The sequence below is a fragment of the Monomorium pharaonis genome, chromosome 3 (assembly GCF_013373865.1).
Source record: "Monomorium pharaonis isolate MP-MQ-018 chromosome 3, ASM1337386v2, whole genome shotgun sequence".
Lineage (NCBI taxonomy): Eukaryota > Metazoa > Arthropoda > Insecta > Hymenoptera > Formicidae > Monomorium > Monomorium pharaonis.
In genome coordinates this window covers 26,667,821-26,695,681 of record NC_050469.1, presented here as the reverse complement: position 1 = coordinate 26,695,681, position 27,861 = coordinate 26,667,821, and the positions used below count along the sequence as shown (strand labels likewise).

At 39.2% G+C, this 27,861-nt stretch overlaps 1 protein-coding gene across 1 annotated transcript in view; it reads left to right on the top strand.

Annotated features, from left to right (window-relative positions):
- Nucleotides 1-27,861, top strand: part of LOC105835896 — a 115,950-nt gene that overhangs the window by 76,319 nt on the left and 11,770 nt on the right. The window contains 3 exon segments of the mRNA XM_028193669.2: nucleotides 4,486-4,708; nucleotides 20,811-21,210; nucleotides 23,079-24,572. Coding sequence (XP_028049470.2) covers nucleotides 4,583-4,708; nucleotides 20,811-21,210; nucleotides 23,079-24,572 — 2,020 coding nt within the window. The 5' untranslated portion in view covers nucleotides 4,486-4,582.

The window sequence follows — 27,861 nt, the reverse complement described above, 5'->3', positions numbered from 1 at the left end:
AATAAAGGGGTAAGAGAGAAGTAGTGAGAAAGATGCACAAAATAATGATATATCTTTCAACCATGAATTAGTAATTTTCTATTTTAATTTTAATATGAATGATAAACGATATTTCTTTTGTGATATTTTAACGTCGTGGCACATTATTGCGTACAAGCCGATGGCATCGAATGAAAGGTTGACACGTTTTTATCCTTCCACAATTTGCGTCGATGATTATTCCACCAGGGAATATAATCAGCGTGCGTATAACAAGGCTGAAAGATGATCGTACGACATGGCTAAGCAAAGGATTATCCACAGTAAGAATCCGCAATCATGTGAATTTTTACATTCGCAACCGAAGAAAATCTCTATCGTTATATAAATAATGGCGATTTTTTTTTATAGTTCTAGGACATCTGATTTCACATCTCTCGTCGCATTGCCAAGATAAATTACTTTATAATGACTCGACTGAAATTATAATTTTTAATCATATTAATATTTGCGTCCTTCTCCGTAGTCGGAGAATCGATCTGCCAGATTTGTGTCGACGCGTCGAAAATTCGATTCCAGGGTCCGAAGGAAAACACCTTGTTATGCAAACTCGTAAGATTTTGCACGGCGCGCGGTTGATTTGTTCGGTGTTTCGGGCAGACCCGCTGATTGCCGTACGGTAACGACATAATTGTCCGTTATGCGCGATTTCCTCGACTATTACTTTTCACGGCGGCGATTTATCGGCGATGTACAACGAGCTGCGCACACCGTGCGAATAATACACGTGCCTCGGCTCGCGGCTTACACGGTCGAGGAAATGCGCGGTCTTTCGGTTTTACGGTGGATTACATCATCATCATCGCCGTCCTGTCGCTGATTACTTGTGACGGCACGATCGCAACGTCATTATTGCACCAAACGCACCATACAGAATAATATGCCACGTATCCCTTCCATCTATCATTGATGGAAAACCTTTCGAGGAATTTAGAGGCAATTTATTCCTCTCTAGCGAAAGTTTAATAATAATTCATTTCCTGGTGCTTTCTAATTCCCGAATAAATATTTTGTCTCAATTAATCAAAAAAAATTAAATCAATCAAGAATTTTAATTACTCTCTTTAATTTCTGACGTTACGTGACTTTGTAATTAAAGCGAGACCGCAAAACTTTTGGTGGAAACACATTAATTCTAGATCCTTTAAAGTATATTATTGCATTATATTTTATTTATGATTCTATTTTTATTTTATCAAGAAAAGCTTACCGCAAGAATGCTTCTTGTTATCGTGTACTGCCGGGCCGCTGTTTTCATTCAATGCGATTAGGAATAGCGTGATTCAGATCGGTTTTGCATCGCGTAATTATGGGCCGCGGGAGAGCTAGTCTATTTTTCGTAGACGAAAGGAGCGCGACAGACGCAAAGTATCGACGGCGATTTCGAGGTCTCCGATTATAGCCCGATATTATTTTTAGAGTTCATATTGCAGTGTCGATTCCCTTCGGCTGGTTTCTCCTGCGCCGTTGCTTCGGCGTTAGGCGTTGCTTAGACGGTACCGTATCATTACGAAAGCGAATGGCCGATCATTGTCTTTCGGCGAGTCGCGCACACCCCGTTATGGAGTCGGCGCTGCTCCTCTTTGTTCGTTTCCAGTTTTGCAATTCAATGAAACGCGATTCGCATTCGTGCAGTTTGAGTAATACGGTCATTTGTGTTCCACGTGTGGGAAACATGTATCGCATGCTCACGTAAATATTAGAGATGCGAGAAAGAGAAAAATACACTGGAAATATAAGAAAGTTCAATATATAAAAGCAAATTTAATTATCATCGGTTAACGATTTGTCCACTCTGTATTATGTGCTTCGCGTTTACAATTGCCATATAAATTGTGCCGACAAATCGATGCCAATTGCTGTCTCGCGCAATTAATGTCGCCTTCTCCTTCTGAATTTAATGGACACTTTCGCGGTGATCTAGTCCGCGATGTCGCGCAAAAATAGCTCCGACTAGTCTCGGTTTTTATGACCGTCTTGTTATTACCCGACGTGTGTGTTTACTCATACATCACGAGCGGCCGGGTGGTGGTGGTGCATCGACGAGCAAGAATCTCGGGAATGCATTCCACGGTCGTAACGCGTCGGCTCGGTCGGTGGCTTCGCCGCGGACATCTTTATTTGAGCTCCATGCGCGTACGAATGCAGTTCGAATGCAGGGCCGCACTCCGTGGGGGAACAACGGGTTTCCACCAACTGTAGCGAATTTCGTAAATCGGAGCTGTAGCGTAGATATAAAATTCGCTTTATGGTTAGTACAGGTGTACGGTGTACGTCGGACGAAATTCAGTAAGAACGAGCGACGCCGTTGCGTGACTTCTTTAACGAAAAGGACCGTATATACCTGTAGTTTTATTCTTTCTTCTCGAATTAAAGATTTTAATAAATAAAAGTTAAATGAAGATCACTTTCGAAATTCGGACAGACTTGTATTTACCGTTAAATGCGGCGTGCATTACGACGCAGTTGATGACAATCCATCCATTAGACGCTCGGAGTCGCCAGCGTTTCTTCCTCTCAAACAGTTATCCGCTCCATTTATTTGATAGTCTCTCGCTCTGTTAATTAAATACTACCGAGTCACTCCGTGCATTGCGTTCCCTCGTTTGTGGAATTAATTTGTGGGGCTCGTTTGCATTGACTGTTAGTTACAGGCCGTTGAGCGGTTCATACTCTTATTTACAATTTTTCTTCGTTTAACAACTATGAATGTGAATTCGGTGAGACTCACGTGACTCGTCTCCTTCTTTCTCACTTTTTATATTTTAATTATTTCAATATATGAATTTTATTAGCCTTAAATATTTCAAAGTAACGTACCGTTTTCCATGTCTGATAGACTGAAGTAATTAGCTAATACATTATTTATAAAATTTTCCTATTATTTTATTGAGTATTGTCTTCTATATTTGGCTTTTAGATAGATCGTAAAGAAAAATAAAAGTTTTAAATAGAATATTAATTACGAATAACCGATTTCAGATTTGTAATATAACATATGTTTATTAAGATTTTTAAAAATAAAATTTCTATATTATAAATACTGATATCTATTTTGATTAATTAAACGATATGATTACATAATTGAGATTGAGTTAGCGTTTTGTATCTGATTTTCCAATTTATGGTTTGTAACCATAAATAACGTGATTACTTTTTCAAATTAATCCCATTTAATATTTATATTTATTCAAAATTTTATTTACGTGTGTATATATATATATATATATATATATATATATATATATGTGTGTGTGTGTATATATAGCTTATGTATATATAGCTTATGTAAAAAATGTAACAATTGAAATAATAGGAACTGTATAATTAGAATAAAAAATATGAATTTGTTATTAAGGACAAAAATTAGTAAAAATAATAACTGTGCGCATTGCCGCAACTTACTAAGTAACGAAATCGCGAGTTAAATGTGGCGTCACGAATATTAACGGTTTGGTAGAGAAGTATTAACTGTATATCGAAAATAAATGTCAATTACAAATGTTATACGAGTACGTGGCCAAGCCTAGAACCAACGAAATATATTCGTGTGTATTCAGTGCACGTAACATCGAGACCCGTAACTCCGGCGAATTAACATTTCCTGGACGCTTTCTAGGTCCGGCCGAATATCTCGTCTGGCGCGACGAAAATTGTGCAATCGTGATCTTCTGGCGAGAGAAATTGCACGGTACTATTGTCAGGTGCGGTAATTTATCGCGATTATGCAAGGAAAAGCCGCTTTGCTACCGTCGAATCCGAACTCATCATTTCGTCGTTAAAACGTAGATTTCACTATTGAGATTTTAATTCAATCTTCATCATATCTAAATATGGCTTAGAACTCCTTTATGAAACGCAAGTTAAATACGGGATAAAATAGAAATTTTGTTGCATTGGGATAAGATGGAGGAAAATGTAATATTATGGTACTCTTTGTAGGTACTTGCAATATTTTCGTTATTAGGTGATTACGAATTCCAGTGATTACTTATGGAATCACTCGAATCACATGATTTGTTAAGTAGCCCGCCATTATGCAGTGGCGCTGCAATATTAATACACAATAGCTGATATTTGTACATTTTAAAATTTAATTTATACATTTTCTCATTCTTTTCAAATTTGAATATATGTACACTCAAAGAGGTTTTGTTACTTAACATTTTATTCGGCTGTATCAATTTCCAGTTTAGCAAAATTAAACAATAGCATGTGACCTTCTCTTCTATCTCATACTGAATACTGATAAAAGATATAAAGAAAATAATATTAATTGTATAAAGCTACTTTTATAAAACTACGTATTAAAACATTAAAAATATGGAACGTTTCTATTTATTCAAACATTTTTGTAGCCTCATTCATTTTGTATATTAAGAGACAAAAATAGCATTGAGATAATTACAGGTCCGCTTAAAGGAGACAATTTTTCCTCTGTTACAGATTGGCCACGACCTGAGGATGCGAGATTGCGCGAAGGACGGAGGGGCGCGGACTGCTGGTGCTGCGAGGACACTGAGGTCTGCGACCGTCGCGGGAAATGACCATGACGAGCGTGGCTGTCGCCCCGGGTAGCCTCGGCGCACCGTCAGCTATGCTCACCCCGAAAATGTATCATCTGCAGCAGGGCCTGAACCCGACGTCCGGCTCGCCCAACTCCGGCAAGGTAAGGCCGGCGGCCGTCACGAAATCCGTCCGTCACAGTTCGAGAAATTCGAGATCACTCGGACGTCCGATTGAAGTCGCGCGACGTGCGATGCGCGAGAGAGCGTGTCTGATGCGAGAGGCTCTCTTACGCGGCGGCGTTTTACGTAACGGGAACACAACCGAGGTTGGAACCGTGGTACCTCCTCCGCGGTCGGTCATTAGATACAGCCATTGTGGCAAGCTGCAGCGGATTCTTCAGGGGAGCTTTCTTCTTCTGTACTATCTGCATTTCTCCGTGCAGCCTAATTGCTACCTGTAGCCAGTCAGATTCTGAACGGCCCTCTTCTTCTTACGTCTACGAACGGAGGAAAGGCCGTCGATGGCCATCTCTGTTTTTCCTTTTTCGAGACGGACTTTACGCGGGGCTTACAAAAACGCTTTTACATAACGAGAGCATATAATTTGTTAGACACAGAGCACTTGCGCGGCGAGTGTTTAGAGGGAAAGTCAATATCATGGCGCGTTAGAGTTTTTGCTTGCAAGAGGCAAATTAATCATTTTACGGATGTTTATAATAACAACAATCAACAACAACAACAACAATGGAGAAAGAACGATGCACGAGCCGTGGCTGGCGTGTCAAAATAGAGAAAGTGCACGCGGATAGGCTAATTACTCGGTATAAGCCGCTTGCATAACGCGGGGATGAATGAACGTGACGTGATGGCTTATCTCCCGGATCGCGGATTTTTTTTTTTTTCGTTACCTCCACTCTCCTTTTACCTTCATCCTTTCCATTTCGTTCCTCGTACCGGGTTACTCTTGAGCAAGGCTGACGTTAATAGACGTCAACGTAGATGATAATTCAATCTGAGAGACACGTGTCAACCATTATTGTCTCTTCGTTATATTATAAAGTCAGTAAAAACTTTATATCGAATAAAGTGAAGTTAAAAAAAAAAAATGCGTAGCCTATTAGATGATCGTTGTCTTCGCAAATCATTGTATCGAAAGTAACTGATACCTTTATAAAGGCTACAAAACATCTAGTAGAAGTGTAGAAAAGAGGGAACGATCTCTTCTTCCGACGTGCATTTTCTCTTACGTAATCGCGGTAGTACGTGATTGCGATCGTAAATTGCAAATTTCTCCGTCACGTATAATGTATACTATATAATCGCGTTAATGTTTTATTCAAAGTATACGAGGCTTGTCAGTGTGAAGTGGAATCTAAAGGCAGACGTATAAACGCGTATCTCGGAGTAGCCCGGATCTGTTGCAATATAAGCGATATTACGATGACGTATACGCTCAGCCGTAACGTAAGTACCCCTCGAGTAACGATGCGACACTTAATTGCCATCATCGTACATCGATAAGCAATTTAGTGCCACGATTGCCACGCTATAGAATTTTTACCATCGGCCAGGAATTGAATCGCCTGAGGAGCGTGAATTGAACGTTCACGTTTTACGACGCGTCGGGGATTGCGCGCGAAGTGCCGCTTAACACTTGCCTCGATAGACAGTCCGCCGGACCATCACTTGACAGTTGAAAAACTTACGGCTTGGGTTTGCGGTTTGGATTTCTATATTCCTGCTTGCGTCGCGAGAGATACACTTGAACAAAATTTACGGTGGAGTTTGTGGCATTTGTTATTTGTGATAAATTATATATATATTTTTTTGTATTGCTATTTCCCTTCAAACATTATTGAATGTTCGGTCGGAAACATCTGTCTTTGAATGTTTAATTAATATAATGGAGTTGCCAATACCGTTATAGGTCTCCTAAACGACACGCCCTTGTTTCTTAGAAATGAAATATTACACTTTATTAATACCGATGAAAACGTGGTCTATTCAGATAATTGAAGAAATAAATCTATAATTTACACACACACACACACGCGCGCGCGCGCGCGCGTGTGTGTGTATAAAATCGCCTAAAAATGAATTTTTCAAATGCGACAATAATATTCTTATCATATTTCTCGTTTCGTAATGTCGATGAATTAAAAATGTTACGTGATTTATATTCCAATGTTATACAATTAAGCTTGATATATCGTGTTATGGGATTCGTGTCACGAAAGAGGAAAGTAGAGAACCCAAAGAGAGAAACGTGGCGCGACGTAAAAACCAGAAATTTTGAAACAGAAAACGTTTCGCGAAGGACAGCTATCACAATGACGTAAAGGCGCTGATTGTGAGGCTTACATGCTTCAGTTATTCTGTCGCTCGAACAATGACTCGCCTGTGGTTTTACCTTAAAACCAGTTGTCGTTGCCGATTGTGATATTGTGATACTTCGCATTTACTTCGTCTTGGTCGCGATTATTATTACCTTTCTCGGGCTTGCCTTTCTTAGCTGGAATTTCGAGTGTCAGTCACTTTAGTCGGTGACCAAGTTCCGGTTGATATTAATCGCGAACGTGTATTTCTCTCTGTAAATTATATAATTAGTACATAATTTACATATATTATATTTCTTAATAAACCGTACAATTTTTTTATCGTGCAGCAGTATTACCTTATTACATGACTACACATCAGTGAGTTTGCAGTAATGAAAAATACAACTTTTTTAAATAAAATATTTTCAATTATGTGATCGATTAACATAAATCGATATGTGCTTGAAACTGCACAAATTATTATGAATAGTTCAAGTCTTTTCGAAATACATACATCATATAGAGGCGTGTGTTTAGTAATTGCAAAATATGTGCTACATGCGGTTAGTGGAAAAAAAAAAAAAAAAAAATACGCTGTGGTTACAGTGAACGAAAACTCGTGTGGACTCTATTATATTTGCTCACGTTGATTTATGGCGGCGCCATTTATAAGTAATGTAAGAGGATTTATAAGTATCATTACTTGGCGCTTGTAAGTATCATTACTTTCTACCGCATCGACAAGTGTTACGAATGGGGATAAATTTGCGCAATTCCGCGAGTAATCCCGCGCACGCTTATGCGGCAAAAGGCCGGTCGTTCGCCATAGAGAGTGATATGCGGAATCGAATATTAGCCGAAGGTAAGAGGAACAAACTCCGGTGATCGTTCGTGTATAAATCTTCCGCTTCTACCGCGAGTATGTACATGCGCTGTATTTATGCACCGCACGCATCATTTAAATACTTTAAGTTTACGACTTACGGGACTGCCTAAAAATATATTTCAGAACTTTAAATATAGCGAAAACACGTGCAGTTGACAACATGGCGCTGTAATTTATGCTCAATTTGAATTGTTTTCTCGATAAAAAAATTTCAATACATATACGCGAAGGTTCGCATCGAGTAGCGTGAGGATCTAATTGGATAATCGAGCTCGTAAGAAATCCTTGGAATTGCGCACGAAGCGATAATAAGATATATTGATGCACATGGATCGCGAAATGTTGTTTTAATAACAGTTGCATGATATTTCTTCTGCTCTTCGTTAAGGAACTAAAGAGAAATATCGTCATCGTAAAATTTAAGTAGGACGATTCTCGTTTCATCTTTACAACGCGCGGTCATCTCTCTCTTTCCCTCTCTCTCTCTCTCTCGCATGGGAAAATAATGAGCATATTGAAAATATGGCATATAGAAATGATTGTCATAATTTGACAGCCACTTTATTCACGTGTGAAAATACGTGGAACCAATGACAACAGAATGCAGGTTTTAAGAATCTGTCGATTCACCAAATTATATGCCTCTTTTCTTTCCTTTGGTAATTACTTGCCTGTTAGTAATTCTGTAATTCAGGATTTGGCAGGATTTCTGCGCTGTGTGCTGCGTGATACCAGTAATAGTTTATATAACTATTCGAGCATGGTACATGGATTTCTCACAGGCGCGTGACTTTCCATGCTCCTTCGAGCGTTCGCCGTTCTTGCGTGCTAGAGCAACTAGTTTAGTTAGTATTTGGCCCACATTGCTGCGAAGAACTTTCAAGATTTTATTCCCCCGCAATTTCTTGCTTTTGATCGTGATTTCATCTTAGGCCTCGTATCTTAGGCCGATAGAACAATACAGCTTTTTAACTTTTAAAAGAAGTCAGAAGCCATTACTTTAAATATGTTTTATATATGTCAGAATTTTTCTTCATATCTCTTCAGCAAAAAATGTAAATTTTCTATATTTTATATATTCTCTTATAAATATTAATTTTAATAACGAAAATTTAATCACGGTGACAATTTTTTAAAATTTTTAGTATTTATCTTAAACATGATGGCATTTCGGTACGAATAAAAGGTGCAAGTACTTTTGTCGATATTATGTGAAACTAAAACGTCTTTTCAGTGAAACGTGCAGTTTTTCTTTTTACGAACGTCATAAAGTGAGATTTTATTCGAGTTTTACGCGTAAATTCTTGCACTGTATTGCAACTTACGTCCATGGAAGAAATTTCTACTTATAATGAATGACATTATCGTATTTTTACGCATAAAACCGTACGTGCGCAAGTTTCGTTCAATTTTAACTAACATTTGTAGGAACGCCAATAAGCGATCAGGTTCAATTCGTTGATTCCCTTGATCAAACGAGCACACTTGAACTCAGAGTTTTCACATGCACAACCTGATTTCCCCAGCATTTTCTTATCTAATCTTTCTACCGACATCGCAGATTCTACAGGTCATCACTGGTGTTGCGCTTAGATAATTTAAAATTATGTTGCTAAAAAGATACATGTAAACATATATGTTTCAGGCAAGATAAAGATGATTTAATTTCAGAAATTTGAATCTATATAAATTTATATATTGTTTTAACTAAATAATATCGCTGTTGAGCAAAACAATTTAGAATATAAAAATAATATATTCATTTTTTTATTTATAAATTTTAATTTTTAAAAACCAAGAGTTGTGTGGTCTTTAAATAATTGAATGTGATAAAAAAGATTCCTTTTTTAATTTGAACTAATATAGAAATAAAAAACCAAAGTTGAAAATATGGAAAGATTATATATCTCATATTACTATGGCTAACAAAGTTTTTTGTAAAAGTTTCGAACTACTTATAGTTTTACTATAATTTTTATATTGCACTATTTTCTAATCTGTATAATCTGTTATCACTTAAAAAAATTATCTTGTTAAAATATATAGTAACTTGAAGATCGAAGCTAAAGATAATACTTTATACTCATTGTTCACATTAATTTAGATAATATAAAAAAGACAATATTTTTTAAATCTAAGATATAAACGCAGATAGTGTATATTCTAATAATCTAGATTCTAGATAAAGATAAAATAAAGCCGTTTTTCATCCAGATAAATATCGATATAAAATTTGATATCTAGATAATTTTATATAAATGATGGCAAGCGTCACATTCACTGATGCGTATCGTCTTCAATCTTTAATATCTTCGTCCATTATCGCCACGACAGTTTCTTTGCGAGGTGAAAATTTTGCCGCCGCCGCGGGCCGCCGAGCGTGTCACTTTCCTTTCCTTGACGTAATTTTCGCGCAAAAAAGAAAATAGTTAGATCCCATATCGATCCATTCCTTTCTTCTTCAATCGCGACTAATAAGCGGCTTTTAATCGTTCCCGCAATTACGCAGTACGTTTTGCGTCATCTCGGAAGATCCGTGCGTAACGACAATCAGGAGATGCGATCGATCGTTATATCGACAGCCGGGTTGCATCTATCTCGATGTTGCTTAACCAGTTCGACAGGATCTTCTTTTCGTCAGAGGATAGGGAGTCTATTAAGAATCTTATATGTTTAATTGATAAAGTTTGTAAAACACATATATTTCAAACTGTCATGTTTGTGTTATTTTTCATATAATATTTCATCGATAAATTTGAAATGTGGAATGCATGGCAGTAACTTTAGGCTTAAATCATATTAGTGAAACATTGAATACCAGATAAGAACGCAGGAAATGCAGAAACATTTTAACATTATTTTCATTTAAAAATATAATATATTGCGTTATAAGTCTAAATCTAATTTTTGAAGTTATTAATTCTAAATTGAATTATTGTAACATATACTAATCTTTAAAAAATTAATGCTTAAATATATGTTGTAGTATTAGTAGTATTAGTGAGAATCGTCTTAACACAATACATTTTATTGCTCAAATAATTTTAGAAATTAATTTTGTAATTATTGTACAAATTATTTGAAAACAAAAGAAAAACGTTACAGCATAAAATTATACAATTATTATTTAAGCATTCTTAAAATAAAACATTTTACAAAGAAATTTCAAGTAACATGCATAAAACATAATACTATTTCAATATCATTTGCAAATATTTGATATAAATGATTGAATAAATTATTTATGAAAGATTTACTAATTGTAATCACAAAGTTGCTTTGCAGCAAAAAAATATGATTTTTGCTGCTGCATATGCAACAATTATTGCGAAAGTTTCCTGTCTAGATTTTGAATATTATTTTTCATTGTCTTTAGTATCAGATATTTATCACGAATCTTTATGAATATTATAATTTTTACGATCATCTATTCGATACAAATCTGGCCTTAATGCACTACGAGATGTTACGAAAATGATCTGTGTGCGTGTATCGAAACGCTCTCGAGGCACGGTACTTGCCGTAGCGGCGTCATAATAACGCGTTGAATTTTAGCGTATATACGCCGGTGACGGTCTGTTGTGCAACGCAGAGACGCACCGGTGGAGTCACAAGGATGATGTATCCGCGGTGCATCTACCGTGACCCCGGGATGCACATGCACACGCGGTCGGCTTGGCTACAAGATCGCGTGCGATAGTGCCTTGCGTACGCAACTCTCTTTCTCTCTCTCTCTCTCTCTCTCTCTCTCTCTTCGCAATACTTATAATAAATAAGCAAATATATGTATGAATATGTACACACATACATATTGATATATAAATATTGCAGCAGAACTGTAAATTGTAGAAAGTCCATAGTTGATTCAGGTATTATGTATAGGTATCTGTATTAATTATAAAAAATCATTATGATTTAGGTTATTCAATGTAGTATTATCTTACAAGTGACACGTGCAGTTTTAGAATGCATTAATTAATTAATGAGATGTGACATATTTTACGTATAAAAATAATTTAATATATTGTTCTACTACTTGGACAAAATGCATATTTAATGGTATTAGACAATTTTATAAAAAGATTGACGGTATCCTTCGCACACTTGACTGATCCATGTGTTAAAGAGAAATTGACTAATGGATAATTTCAATAAAGACCATTCATACATAAGACGCAAAACGTATGTCGTAGATCGCAAACGCGGACGTGACGACCAATCAAAAGCGTCAATGGTACTATTTTGCGCTTTTGCTTGACGGTCGGGGTCTGCTTTTGCGACCCGTGTTTTCCGCGTGTTACGTAAAATGTTCTTTATATTGAAAATTTTTTGTCTTTTGAATACGTAGACATTCTCTAGGACACAATTCTATATATTAAGTTGCATAATCATATTGTTGCACACAGCGTTCAATTCATTCGCAAAAGATCATTTAAATGGGATGCACAACCATAAGCCATCCGTATTGAGAAGCGATAATTTGCGTAATTAACAACAAATGACATGTGACGTGTATTTTTCTCGAAATGAAAAGAATAAAAGTGGTCGACAGTTGCGAACATGAGGCATTATTGTGCACGATCTCCTCGAAATAAAAGCGTATTTATCTAGCAATAGTCGACGTACTTGTGATCATGATTTTTTTCCATTAGTCAGTCATCCTCAAAGTTATGGTTTGCTCTGCGATGCATGAAAAACAACTCATGCACTTAGCGTCACAGAATTGCACGCGGCGATAAACATATGTTTGAGCTATTACGATATAACAATATTGCCGTTCAATTTCTTTCAGGTACAAATTCTTTGTTTAATCTTTGTTCATCCTTTATATTAATTCAGTTTATAAATAAGCAAAAACAGATGAAAATTTAGGCAAGAAATTAGAATTAATTGAAGACTGAAATTTTATTGTCTGTCTTTATCATTTAAAACATACATTACGCGAGAATTATTATTCATTTATAATATTTATATTTCAAGAGACATCTCGGTGCGCCTTGAAGAAAGGAATTTCAAACTGTTCGAAGAGATAAAAGACGGGGTGATTTTTTTTTTTTAAGGAACCTCACAATTCCGAGAGTTTTTCCCACACGAGTTCAATGAAGGGTTAAATCAACTAAGCCACGAGATATTTCCGAGGCGGAACATCTGGCTTGCCAGAACATAAAGCCAGGATGCTCTCGCATTCATCATTTTTTTCTGTCTCCTCGCAACGAACTGGGGAATTCCGCGGTAACGGATAGAATGAAATTGTTACCGCAGTTATGACTGGTATTATGATTTGGTGCAACTGGCATGAGCGAGCCGATGATGGTAAAGCAGGGGCTGGAGTACCGCCCGCCCGCCGCCGCCGCCGTTGTCTCGGAAAAGGTAATGTCGTTTGCGTGAAGGAGGAATAGATAATTTCTCAAACACTCTGCGAGTCATTGACCTGCCTGCCATGGTGTATCAATATCCGAGCCGGAAAGGTACGCTTACTTGAGCGTGACAGACGCGTTTCCATCCGGAAAGGTAATTGTCGACACACTGAACCGGCAGACTGCTTTTTGAGGCGACTTCTCGTGACTACGTGACGCTAAAGCGTAAGATATGGTTCAGTGATGAGAGATATTATATTACCGAAGGCAGATAGCTTACGGCGGGAACTTATTTTTTCTTACTGAGAATAGAATTTGCGTAAAATTCTTCTGTGCGGGATAATTTATACGGCACGTAGAAGTATTTACAGAAACCTTGTACCTTTTATATTCGTAAATGATGCAAAATATATCGTAGAACCTTAATTATGTAAGACAATGATATTTTTAAGCCGTTTGATCGGCGAAAATACAGAAATATTATTTGTTAATTAATTGAATGATTAACAAATAATTCGTAAATATTAAGATTTAATTATTTTCGCCGATCAGATAACTTGAAAATTTTGTTACCTTGCGAGTGAGTTATGGGAGAAACGATGCGACGAGTAATACCTATATAGCTATTAATTAACAAGGGGGAGTTTACTTTCCCCCGTGACTACCATCTGTGTCGAGATGACCTCGGGAGATGAGCGGCTAAAATGCACGCGAATGCTCTTTCACCTGTCCCTTTTTATTCATTTTCCTCCTCCTCCTTCTCATCCGTTTGTCTCCCCCTTTCACAAGAACTGTCACCGTTTTTCCACCGCGACGTATTTTTTTATGCGCCATGCTTCTCATCCTTCTTTCGGATCGCGTTGCCGTATGAATTAACGTATCTTATCAAGAGCGAGATCTCATGTTCTTTCAAGGATACTTGATGCCTATTTCATGCTCTTCTTCATTCAGCCAAGTTAAAACGCGTCGGCCAGAATACACTGGTAAACATTGTGAATTGGCGAAGAGAAAAATCGGAAGGAATCTCGGATACCCGTGTTTTTATTTTAGAGGAGAGAAATACATAGATTGGATTGCTTTCCCAAGACTCTTTAACGCTCTGTGATCAATTAGATACGGGGCATTAAAGCTTGGCAACAATTCGATCCATTTGATATCTTTGCGTTCGGTATTTCTCTTTTTTTAGAACAAAATACATGGGTGGTTGACCCATAATCTTTTCTTTTAAAGAAACAAAGAAAGAAAAGAATTGAGTAATAGAAAATTTTGCGATTTCAAATATTAAAAGTTTCTTTGTTTTTTTTTTTTGAATTTTTACAATTAAATGTATATTTGTTGTCTCGAGTTCTCTATGAAATATTATGTAATAAGTAGCAGGTTCTTCTTCTGAATCTGCTGAATGAGTTAGTGTATGTTTGACAGTGAAAATATTTTATCTCGTGTTCTCTCAAGAGTCAGTTGTGGACTAACATTGAAGAAGTGCCGGTCGCGAGAGGTGCGTCTGAAGATCGCGTATACTCGAACCGGTAGTTTCTAAAGGAAGCAGTCTCGAAGCTTTCATTATATGAAAAGGTTTATAAGGCTATGTTTGTTGTTTCAATGAGATATCGTACGAAGAAGGATAAATCGAAGTCGGAAGAATCCGGATCGTAGTATATACAGTCATGAAAGTAATGTCTAACAAGATTATGATTACCATGATAATCACGATATATCCGAATAAACATTTACTTTACGTAATTAGCAAATCTTTGTGCACTTTAACGCGGAAGTTTTCGTATGTTATAGAAATACTTTTAGGGAAGAAGCTCAGGAAAGAAATTATTTATAATTTGTTGAGAAATTCATAAAAATTCTGCGCCAAGCGACATTCTAATTTAAAACAATACACGAGTATATATGAAGTATTACAGTATAATTACACTTAAAAATTACTAAATATGTACGAAAGAAACGCTAATATTAGTTAAAGCGAGTCTTGATGCTTAATAATAATTTTTCAATTAATTTGTGTACACTGAAAAAAGTTTGGTAATATCAAACATTGAATGTGTGTGAAATAATGCTAATTAAATATTTAATTATTATTATTGAATTTGGTATACTTAATAAATATTTAAAAAAGTAAAATTATTTTTGGTTACAACATTACATTAAACAAATATTTAATTGGCATTGATTCACTCAACATTTAGCAATTATTATTAAAATTTTTTTCATTGTAAGATGCCCATTACAATAGAACGCAAGGAAATTCAAGTTCAAACCTTGTATGCGGTAATATTTTTATGAATTATTTACAGTAACCCTTTGAAATTATTAAATTAAATGTCAATTTAATTTGTGATATCTCGATTCAATTTTGGAACTGTCGTTTCAAGACAAATAATCGGCACACAATTTGCATGAGCAATTGTATAATTCATAAGAAATTATTATTAAGCATCAAAAGTTATTTTAATCGATATGGTGTTTCTTTTACTTACGTTTGACATTTTCATTTAATTATTCCATCCATTTTCAATTAATTAATATTTTTTACGAAAAATTGTATTTCTTATTGAAACGTATGGTATCATTTTCATTTACGTTTCTATATTGCCACAAGACAAATTTCTCGTCCGATTTAGTTTAAGATTAATTTCGTCAGCCACGCCCGTTTTCGCCTTGCACCTGCAAAAGTTGTACGCATACCCGCCTCTATGTGTATTCGCTTGCATACGAGCCGCTTGCTTGTACTTATGCTAGTTTACTTTCTGTTTTTCGAGACTGGCCGCGGTCGACGGGCGGCTCTTACGTGAGCTTGTGGGACAAGATTTTTACGAAAGTCCTGCATGGACGAGAAAGTAAAGTGCACCTCGCTGTTCGCCCTCAAGGCAGTCGATTGCCCCATTTTCCGACCTTATGAGTTTCATATGTTGCACGATGCGTTGCTTTGTTGTTACAAACGCGAAAAAAATAATTGAAGTAAAAAAATATAAAAGCTTCTTCTTGGCAATGCATGAGTTAAATTATTTCAAGATTGTTATAGGATGTTTGACAAAAGCTTGTTGTACGTAATTATAATTATATCTGCATATTTATCTATATATAAAAAAATTGCTTCACTTTTATTGCATTATTATCATATTTATGAAAAAAACTTTCTCACTTCAAAATTTTATTACATTCTTGTTTGCATTTTACGATTTCAATTACGTTCATTAATTGCCACGCATTCTTGAATGTACAGTGGTGCTCGGTTTTTAATTTTTTTGTCATTCATACGGCTTAGCTCGATTTATAATTTTTGTAATCAATATTTTAATGAACGTCCCATTTTCATTGTTCTTATCAAAGTAAAATTTTGCTCAAGTAAAAATAAAATAAACATTTTTACTTACAATTTTCGAAGTTAAAAATTTTTTTACTAATCAAATGCGATAAAAGACGCTTTTATACGTTTGATCTATTAATAATTAATAAACAATTTCCTCTTTTCGCAGTCAATGAATCTTTATAATGTATTAATAATACAAGAGTACTTATAATGATGATACTATTGAGAAACGTATATAAAGACGCTTGAACGCACAGACCGTTATATCAGCAGGTGCGGATCCCATGCGGTATCAAATGCAAATTATGCCCACAGGTGTAAGATAGAAAATGCATCGCGACATTCTTCTTTGTAGCACACACAAATGTTACTTTTAACATTTTTTTTCTTCCGAGATCTCTGTATCTTCAGGACCTCGTTAAGAAGAACTTGGACGGAGAGCGATAAACGATTCTCGTCGAGAGATATATTTCCAGAACGCGCAACAATTTCCCGTCACCAAGCAGAATTGCCGGATGAGATGTCCGTCTTTCCGTTTGCTTTTCGCAATTTTTCGCATAAAGAGGGGAAAAAAAAAAATAAGTCGAGTGCATATCGCGCAGACCTTCTCGGTTGCAGATTGCAGATTAGATTTGGCCTCCAAGCACGTGCGTTGCGAATAAATCGACGCGCCTCGCTCTCTCGGTTGAGATGTAATTCTCATTTCACGCGTAATACATTCCACGTTGCACCGCGGAAGAAAAAATACGTGCACGCGGTTCGGGGATAATTATAAAGAGTGAACCGAGCGGATAATGGTTTAATAGAATAATTGAATAGATTAATCTGAATGGATCAGATTAAGAAAATTTCACGAGGCGCGTAAAGATAACAATGTCCTCCGACGCAACGTCGCCGCCGCGTTCCGTTCGTCGTCCACGGGAACCTACTTCGATTTAATCGTCGCGAGCGATCTCCTCTTTTGTTAGCCGCGCGCGCATTAACCGTTGGATCGCCGCGCGATTTTGGAGAGCGCGAATCCCGCAGAATCCCATTCCGAACAACAACGCGTAACGGTACGGCGCGCGTCGCTCGGTGAAATTGCATCGTGCCTTTTCCCCTCGCGCGGGAATTGCAATCCCATGAGGTGTTATCCCACAAAAAAAAAAAAAATTCGCGGAGAGAGAAAGAGAAAGAAAGATTTTTTTTTCAACCTGATTTCTGCAGCTGATCCGTTCGTCGGCGCCAATTTCGCGCCGAACTTGTTATCACGCTCTCTAAATCGGTGAAAAGTCAGTAAGGTCAGTGAAAATGCACTGATTCTCAATGGTAGACTTATAATTTACCAATCAGTGAAATAAATACACTGATCTTTCCAGTAACATACACTAATTCTGAAGTGAAAAATCACTAAAAAAAAAACAATGATTACTCCCTAATTATCTAGTTATAATTATATCACCGCAAATCAGTGATAATACACTGATTGCAATTTAGAGTGTCGTATACATGCAATGTTTTCTTTTTTCACGCGCAGGTTTCCTCGAAGGACTCCGTGCCGTAGAAATACGGTCCGGCAGTTCTCCTCGACGACCGGACAGGTCGTCTCGCTGAGAACAGTTCTCCAGTTTCTCCGTCTTAAAGAGATTTTCCCTCTTCCTCCTCGGGTTCTCCAAGCTGGCCTGACGTCGGCTTTTTCGTTCGCGCTTAGACGCGCTTAGGCACGAGCCGGACTTCTTGCATCTCCTCAACGTTCGCCTTTCTCGAGAGACGTTTCTCTCTTTCTTTGTCTCTCTTCCTCTCTCCGTATCTCTCGCTCGGCCGACGGCTTTTTCGACGGACGCAACGGGACAGGCCTCGTTTCGTGCCGAACACTCATTCCGAAGGGAAATGATTTTAAAACTTCATACAGCGATTTCAGTTGCGACTGCTGACTTTTTTTGTCAGGATGCGCTGTTTCTAGTTTTGCCCTCATCGACATTCTCCTCGGTGGTTTTCTCGGTCGGTACTTTTGTCCCGCTCTCTCGCAACATAGTAACGCTTCGCGAAGGAAATTTATGTATTATTGCAACGAAAATATATACAACAGAAAGAAAAAATTTACTCTGATTTTCTCACAAATAAAAATGTACTGCTTATCAATAAAAAGTAGAGTACCGTTCGAATCTATTCCAACATATCAAACACGTGATAAAAATACTGTCATTGGCAACATAATTCATTTGTAAATGAATTATAATTGATATCCTATTCATTTTCCTTTTTTCTTGCCGTAAAATTTACATCGGGAAGTCCCATTTCTTTGGAAATACACATTAATAAATCACCCCTTTCTCACCCGCGCTGTTTGATCTCTTTCTGTCTTCCTCCCTCTTCCCCGTGAGACTCTCAAATGGAGGGAACGTGTGTGTGTGTGACGTTATCTCGACGATTTCTCTAAGGGGGAAATGAATTTAAATTGCCGATCGCGAGCGATTCCTCTACCGTCGTCGTTCACTTTCCCTGAAACGCGCTTGCCTTCTGTTCCTCTTCGCCACACTCTTCCTCGCTTCCTTCGTATTTCTTTCTCCGCGGTGGCTTCTTCCACGTCGTGGTGCTTCTTTGTGCTTACCCGTTGAGGCCTCTCGCATCGCGTACTTACGTCCTCTCCGTTCTTCTTCCTTCTTCGGAGAACGCAATGCGGCTGACGAGCAGCAGCGATTTGCGGAAGGGAATCGCGAGGCTTCTTGGACGTGAGGAGGTCGACGAGGAGCGGAGACGATCTTGGCTGCACGTGCTGTTAAAGGGAAATCGACAGATTCGTCGATCGATTCTCGTCGAGGCGATTCCCTTTACGGAACGAAATCACGGACGAGAGTGACCGAGAGTCGGGTTGAAAGGCCGTGCAATCTGCATTTTGCGCTCCTGCACTTTTTCTTCTATACGAGAGAGTAATGCGTAAAGGGAATTCGCTTTCGCTGGTACCGCGGTAAACTGCGATAACATGGGAAATGAAACTTACAGCAATTCGTAAGAATTATAAAAAAAAAATGCGCATCGAGTAGATTGTCTTGCACTTAGTGCTAATCGTCTTTGAATCTGAAACTATTCCCGATGCAAAAGACTCAGAAGTCTCAGAAATTCGGAAGCGTAGTGCCTTCAAATATTATATCGTGTTATGAAAAATTGTCTTATCGGTTGAAAGTATCATTACCAATGCCACCGACGAACGCAGATGCAGAATGCCACTTTAGCCGAAGACATATTTCAACGTCGTTCTAAATTTATAACAGTGATTCTCCTCTCTTCATAAAAGAGATGGATCACCTTGACGCGATGATATATTTCCGAAACGCACATACGTGCTGCTAAGTTTCCAATGATATGCATCGGAATTTCGTTTCTACGGGCGTAAATACCGATGTCGTATGCATACCGTATGGGCTACGACGTGCCTTCGGGTAAACACTAGCGTTCCCGAAGATGGGAAGAATGACGATGGCCGGGACAATGACGGGGGAGCAACAATGGCCCCCTCTGTTTTGTGTTCCGGACGGAGGAGCATAACTCTGGCTATTCAGGTGGAGAGAATGTCGCGTGTTCTCCGTACCCAGGAAGTTATTATAGGCGCGCGGTATCGACGACAGACCGAACCGGGGGGAGAGTCGACGGAATGATGAATCCATAATTACCGATAGTCACCTTATTGTAGGACCGCCGCAGATTACACGACGCACGGCAGCAGATACATTCGGATGTTTCTTACGTATTGCGGAACGTCCAATTTCGCCCGGGAAGGAAACAGACGTAATCACACGTTCGATAAAAAGTATGTTAGATGTTTCGTGACGACGAATGTATGGTTAAAGTAATTTTACACGTCCCGAGCGATGTGTAACGTTGCGGCGTTAGTAAAGATGAATGAAGAGAGAGATCGTGCTCCCGTTTACAAAAAGTCACGGGAGATTGTGCTGTCGCATGTCCTGATGCAGTACAGAAATTCTCACGGCAAGAGTATCATATGGAAATGCAATATTCATAAATTTAAAGACTTAAGATTATGATTACAATTGCGACTATATCGTAAGCATCGTATCTCTCTTTCTTCATTTTTTTTTATTTATTACAAAAGCGGAAATAAATATTTATTACAGAAGCGGAGCCTAAGAAGAAAAAGGGAAAATATAGAAAAGATGATTACTTCAATTCGCGCGCGATATTACATAACTGTATTGCAATTATGTTAAAATCGATATGCTTGCTCCTCGGATATCCGAGAAAGAGAGAGAGAGAGAGAGAGAAAGAGGGCATGATATTCTTAATACGTTAAATAATATAAATATGATTGATGTTCGCTCGTCGACCTGACCCTCTCGTCGTTTATCATCTCCGCTCAATTGCCTTTTCTTTCTTGACTGATCACAGAGCTACGATACTCTGAGCAAGGGCAAGAAGTCGTGGAGCGTGCGGCTGGGTCTGTCGCGGCAGCACCAGAACCCGGGGGATGACCCCGGCAAGGGTGGCTGGGGCACCATAAGCGGCAGCAGCGTGCTCTCTCGCCAGATGATCTACAGCGGCGATCCTTGGCTGTACGGCACGGTCAGATCGTCGCGGCACGACCCGCCACGACCATTCCTTACACCGCCGCCGCCGCCGGGCGCGACGCCGTTGCTCGTGGTATGTTCCTGCCCGGAGTTCCTCGCCGGCACCGTAAGGAAGCTCGGCAGCTGCCGCAAATGCGGCGGCCACCGGATAGCCGGTCTGCCCCTCGGAGGGACCTGCCGGCTACCGTCGACCTCCTCGAGGTCTCGGCCAAGCCTCGCCGGTAAGTGAATTGTTTTACCTCTGATTATTCTTTCCGCGTCTTCGAACACTCGGACACCAGCGAACGCAGCAGTAGAGTTCATTCAGGGCCGGTTGTTCCAACTTCTCGATATACTTATCTATCACGTAAATATATGTGTCTGTTTTAATTTATTTAGAAAAAAAAAGAAGATAGACACATGCTTATCTGATAGGTAAGTTTACCAAGAACAACCGGCCCTCAGTTATTCATGTCGATTTGTATTCCCAGTTATTTGGAGGTAATATTTTTAAATAATTTCTCTATCGCCGCTGTTCCTATATACTTAATATGTCATTTCATTTAATTAAAACAATGGAGTTAAACAATTTAACTGAAGAAATGTGTTAAATTTCATTTAAATTTAGTTTATTATTTATTAGATGCACACTATATAAACACCGTTTTAAAATTGGGAAATTTTATCATATATAGAAATGAGTTAATTAGATACAGTTGTTGTTTTTCAACCACATGTTTTGTATTAAAATAATAATTTCGATGCACACGGAAATTATAAAAATAACAAAATGTTGTTTAACTGAAGAAATTCATTTAAATTTGATTCTTTAAATTTTAACAGCGTTCTTCGCTTTTTCTTACGATTAACTTATATCTTTGACTATTTCACAAAGATTATTCGACTGATTTTCTTAATATTCCTACGATACGAAAGGACTTTCTTGCCGTATGATGCGTCGAAGAGAAAGAGATATCTACGAAGTGGAGTCTCCTGTTGCGTGTCGTGAAGTATGAGGGTGTTCCGAGCTCGAAAGATAAGTAAGCGAGGGCGAGATGTAAGAGTTCCCGCCTGTCGTGCCGGCAATGATGTTCATGCTCTAATTGTACGCGCTGTATTAGAGATTTTCTCCTTGCTCGCGTTCGAGATAGCGTGCATGCGGCGAAGCGCAGAAAGTTCTCGGCCGCGGGCGAGATAACTGAATTTTATTCAGCGACGAGAGATGCTCTCGCATACCCACTTTAGTTTTGCATTTAAATCGTTTTCCGACCAGATTATATCTTTTTGTTTGCCGCGAGAGACGATTTGAGAGACGTGTACTACAAATGATACTTGGCGAATAGAAATGTGGAACGACAAATCTTCCGATTAGAGCAATCGATACTTTACACACGAATGATTTTCGCGATGGTGATTGTTTCTAATGTGGATCCATTATCAGGGGCTCGATTCTTGAATTCATTTGCAAGAGAAACGTATTCGCAAATTCTGTTCTTACAGAAAAGTTAGAAATTTATTGGCTATCGTATGGCTATTAACCAATAAACTTACAACTTTCTGTTAGAGCGAGTATTTGCGTATACGTTTCTCTTGCGAATGACTTCAAGAATCGGGCCCCAGATGTTGCTCGTATTTTTATTGGCACGATTATCAATGATAAATAAAGATAACAATAATAAACAGTTAAAAATTTTGTATATTTTATATTTCTTGTTTTTAATATTTAAATATTTCTGAAATATGATGACAAGTAAAATGTATCATTATTTATCTCCTTTCAAACCATACAATTTTCTTTTGAACGTATTTTTTATTCGATCTAGCTTTGCGAAGATAGAAGGGGTGACGGAGTAAAATAGAGAATACCTCGTCATTCATAGCGCACTAAATTATAAATCTTGAAAAAAAAAAAAAGATTAAGAGCACTTGAATTCCCAGAGGACATCTCGAGAGTATAATTTCTCCGATATCTATATTAGAAACCGAAATCAGCGTCATCAGAAATTTTCATTATTCGATCTGGAGATCTAGGTCGGCGTAGCAAGTCGAGTCGAAACGATTTGCGGAACGATTTCCTCTCGCGAGTACAACGGTTAAACCTATTTGTTAGGCGTGCTGAGGACCGCTATCGACGATCCGTACGACCAGATGCGACGGAACCGGCTGGTGGAACCGAGATCCCGGGCGCGCAGCATCTCGCCGCACCGACCGTCCTCATCGCAGCGAGACTCCAGGAGCCAGAGCATGGTCCCGCGGGCCGTCGCGAAGGAACGGAAGGGCTCGACCGAGGGTACGTCGTTGCCGTCGTCCAGATCCGAGTGGTTCGACAAGGAGCCGAGCGCGGTCGTGAGGTACGACGATCGCAAATCGCGACCCGGTTTCACCAACGGCGGTGGCGCGTCCTCGGACGATTGGATGCTGGACGGGGCTTCGGAGAATCATTCGCGAATTCATTCCGCCGCGACGACGTCCGCTAGCCGGCTGACTCACGTCGCGAAGAGGCCAACGAGGGAGCCAACGAGTCAGAGAAGGATCAGCCAGGACGACTGGAAGAACAACGGCACGGCAACGCCAATTGGCGCGGACTCGCGGAAAAGTATCCTCGAGTGCGACGTGAATCCGTATCTGTTGCTGAAGAAGCAGAAGGACGAGGACGATCTGAGCGACGATCTGTCCGATAATGCATTGGAGCAGGACGACCTCCGAACACGGTCGTCCAGCCTGTTCGATTCGTCGAAAGTGAAGTCGATCGAGAGGATACCGAATAGGAATGCCGTAGCGGCGATTGGAGGTCAACGGATCAGAGTGTTCAACGAGCGGCCTAGACAAATATCGGACGACGACGATGACGACGACGACGACGACGACGACCTGCCAACGCCGCCGGTCACGAGGATCCCGATACCGAAGGTGTCGCCAAAGAGACCGCCGCGGCGATTGAAGGAGGCCCGGCAAACGCTGAAGAGCATCCTGAAGCGCGGCCGTGTGATCGAGAGCAAGAGAAAGAACGTGCTCTTCAACGTCGGCAACGTGATATTCGCGCCCGAGAAGCCGTCCGAGGCGACACGGCTCTCGTGGAGCAGGATCGGCAGAATCGCGGCCAATTGCGGCAAGGAACAGCGGGAGAATAACAGCCCTGAGCAGCCTAAAGAGGAGGAGACCGAGGCGCCAATCGTGCCGCAGGAGCAACAGGAAAAACACAACTTCATCACGATCCCAAACATCAAGGATCCAAAGGTGGACAGAGTTAAGTACAAAGAGTCGAGGATCGTGCCGGAAGTGAAGAAAATCACGCCGCCCGGCCCCGACAGGATCAAAATAGACAAGTTCGTTCCGTCCAGGAAGTCTGATCGTTCCGTGGCGTTCAAGAAGCAAGAGAAGATCGGTAACGAGCCGCGATTCTCGCTCGACAACTCGCTATCCTCCTCGAAGATCGGCGTTCCCAGAGACCAGAAGAGGATATTACCGGAGCAGAGGAGACTGTCGGACGAGAGAGCCGTCAGGCTCGAGGACGAGACCGAGCTGGAAATTGAGATCGAAGAGCTGAAGGACCGGCTGCCGGGTATTGCCGTGGACGAGAAGGATCTGATCCTGAAGTCTGAAGGTAAGGTTCTTCTGAATTATTATAAAATTCTTACATCAATCGCATAACTGACTTATTAAAGCTATATTTTAATCAAGTCCAGATTTTTAAAATTTTTATTATATAATTCTGTCGCTTTAAATGAATTTATAAATTATGTATTCCGCATTAAACGTTAAATTTGAGAACAAGGTATTACTTTCCATTCTAAAAAAAAAGTGTTCGGTACTATAAAATTGTAAGTAGAATATTCATAACAATATTAAAACAAATCTTTGACAAAATTAACTTTGCATACATTTTGAAAAAGAGGAAATGTAATTTGACGTTTTAATCTCTTTCTCTTTTATCTTTTGGTGCACTGGAAAATTTTTTCATGCTTTGTCATGCGACATGCGCTTGAGTATATTATAAATTATTTATTTATGCATTGACTTATTAAAACTACGTTTTAATCAAGTTTAAATTAACAAATTTCCATTGATATAATTCTGGAATAATGATGGAATATATAATAACATTTATTTATAGGTATTATCTGTTCGTAATTTTTATGAGTTATATAATATTTATAACACGCAATAATAATTTAAACACGTATCATTTTTTCGATTAGCTGCACGTTTGATGCTACGCTGTCCTTTATTTATTTTTAGTTTCTTTTAGTTATAACTTTTTGATATACGGGATCATACGTTAACGTTAAACGTTTCACGATGATGATCTCGGACGTATAATCTATTTCTCGAAATACCAGTGTTAGATTTTTGTAATAACGTAACTGTTATCTCAGAGCCGCATTAGTAGCTCTATTAATAATATAGAAGTAAATTAATGATTCACTCTCTCTCTGCGGTGATAACTATAACCGGTCAGTTTATGATCACTGACGGGGGACCAGTTCGCCTCGAGGACGGTACGCTTATAGCCGACTAAGGGTTAATCTCGTATGCGGAAATTAGTAACCTAAAAGTACAGCGGTTATTCTCATATCGCGGATAGGGATCTTCGAACATCGCGGATCGATAATTTTGCACGGGCTCATCAGCTCTTATCGTATTATCATCCTCGGTCACGGGCCTCGGTTTCATCTCCATGCATTATGATAATGTACGCGTGATTAATGAGACATTGTGGTTGACACGACTTATCAGGCTATCTTTGAACTTAAAAAAAAAAGTAGTTACGCATTCAAGGATAACGGCTTGCTCGTGCTCCTTCTAATGGTGCAGTTTTGATCTCGAGGATTTAATAAAGTAAATTCTCTGCGATTCACGATATCTAGCTGCGACGCGATTTTTTTCCGGGAATACAGGTAAGAATACAAACGTGTGCAATGAATATGGAAAGGATTTCTTTCTCTCGCGTAAGTGATGATCGTTTCTGTTAGTTATACAAGTGGATGTTTATCGCGCGCAAAGTTTGGCAGGTTAACACGAGAACGAATTAACGCTATGGATACTGGCTGGAAGACGCGAATGAAATCTGCGGGTAACCGTCCTTAAGACGGCTTTGCCGGTGACAAGGGGAGAAAGGTTAGTAGATCCTGATGTCCCTGAGTCTTATCCTCGGGCTGTCTGGCACGCTTTTAAAAGAGCCGTTTAAAGGAGTCGTGTCCGGAGCATTCGAAAGTGTATAAGGTCAGGGCTATCAGCTGGCATCAGGCCTGGCTGCTTACTCCAAACATTCTGACTAATAGCAGAGTTGCATATTTTTAAAAGTCTTGTGTTCTCTTAAGCATAGAATGCACAGAAGGATCATGTCATCTTTAAATGTCATAATACGCGAACAATTTAATAGTCGATCATAAAATTTAGTTTTCTGTCCGCGTCGCAGGTAGGGAATTTTATCATTTATATTTTTCGGCAGAAAAGACACTTTCTATCATCCATTATAACGTTGATGCAGAATCGCCTCTTTCATTTTTTCTCACAGGATGTGAATATTAAATTGTGTGTTTATAATTTCTACAAGGATATCTTTTAAGTTATTTTAACAAACGGTGTTATCGCAAAACAAGCGATACTCCACGGCGGAATTATGCTGCGGATTCACGTTTCCCGAGCACTCGTGATGAAAGAGAGACAGAGAGAGAGAGAGAGAGAGAGAGAGAGAGAAAGAGAGAGGCCGCGAAAGTGGACGCGTGGGAAAGATACGAAACGATGGGGGACAATGCGAGCGGCGGTTGTCCGCCTTATACGGAACGACATGTACATATTTATCGGCACGTCGGTGGCAGCCCGTCGGCGTATCGTAAACGCCTCGCCCAGAGAGGAAGAGGAGGAGGAATAGCTACATACTAATTCGATCGGCGACGATCCCGTCGTCTTATTTTTTTTTTTTTAAGGGGAGGAAGAAAGGCGGAGACGCGCGTATTTCCCGGTTACGATCGGCGTAGGCACGATCTCGTTGATCGCATCGAGCACGCTCGCACGTGCTTCCGATAACAAAGTGCATCACGTAGCGCCGGTTTGCGAGACTACCGGCGATACGCGAATTCCGGAGTTGCGGAAGTTCGCGATTGAAAATATAATTTTGTGAAAGTCTTTCGCGGCTTCCGACTAGGTATGAAATAATTTCCATCGGCAATCTCTCTCGCCGCTTCGAGGTATCTGTTGTTCTGCCGTTGCGTCAAGATTCTATCTCGTTTGGATAAACAGAAAAATTTCTCTCTTAATCGGAAATGTATTATGCACTGGAAAACTCATTTTACTTATTTCGATTTAAAGAGTTTAAATAGCACTAAGTGACAAAAAAAGTGACAAAAATGTGTGTTGGACTATAATAATAAATATACTGTAATCGTTTTTTGTTTAATTAAACACCTAGAGTTGTTTAATTTTATTATTATTATTGTTCTTGTTATATAAATTTATCTTGCATTTTTTGGGAGGCAAAAAGAAAAATTTGTTATCGCACACGTATATTTTGGAAACTTAATTTGCGAATCTCCGCTGATTTTTCACGTTTTGCTATTTCATGTAGTTAAATCTTTCTGTTCCAAAAAGGGCTTCGGAACCAGGTCTGTGGTTTACGGCGTGACGTGCGAATTCGAGAATGTAGAGCTCGCGGTGCAAATTGAGTCTGCACGCGGACACGTGAGATAAGACGTGACAGCGGGGGGGCAAAAAAGCCGTGCGAATTAACTCGGATGATTGGCGGTAACGTCAGAGTGCTGAAATGTGCCGACCGCGCCGGCCGATTTGTATATGCGGCCAATATGAGCGCCGGTCCCGACAGGAAAAAAAATGTGAGTTACGTGAATACGTTCTATTAATAGAACGAGCAATAGCGTTAACGACGCCGCGTA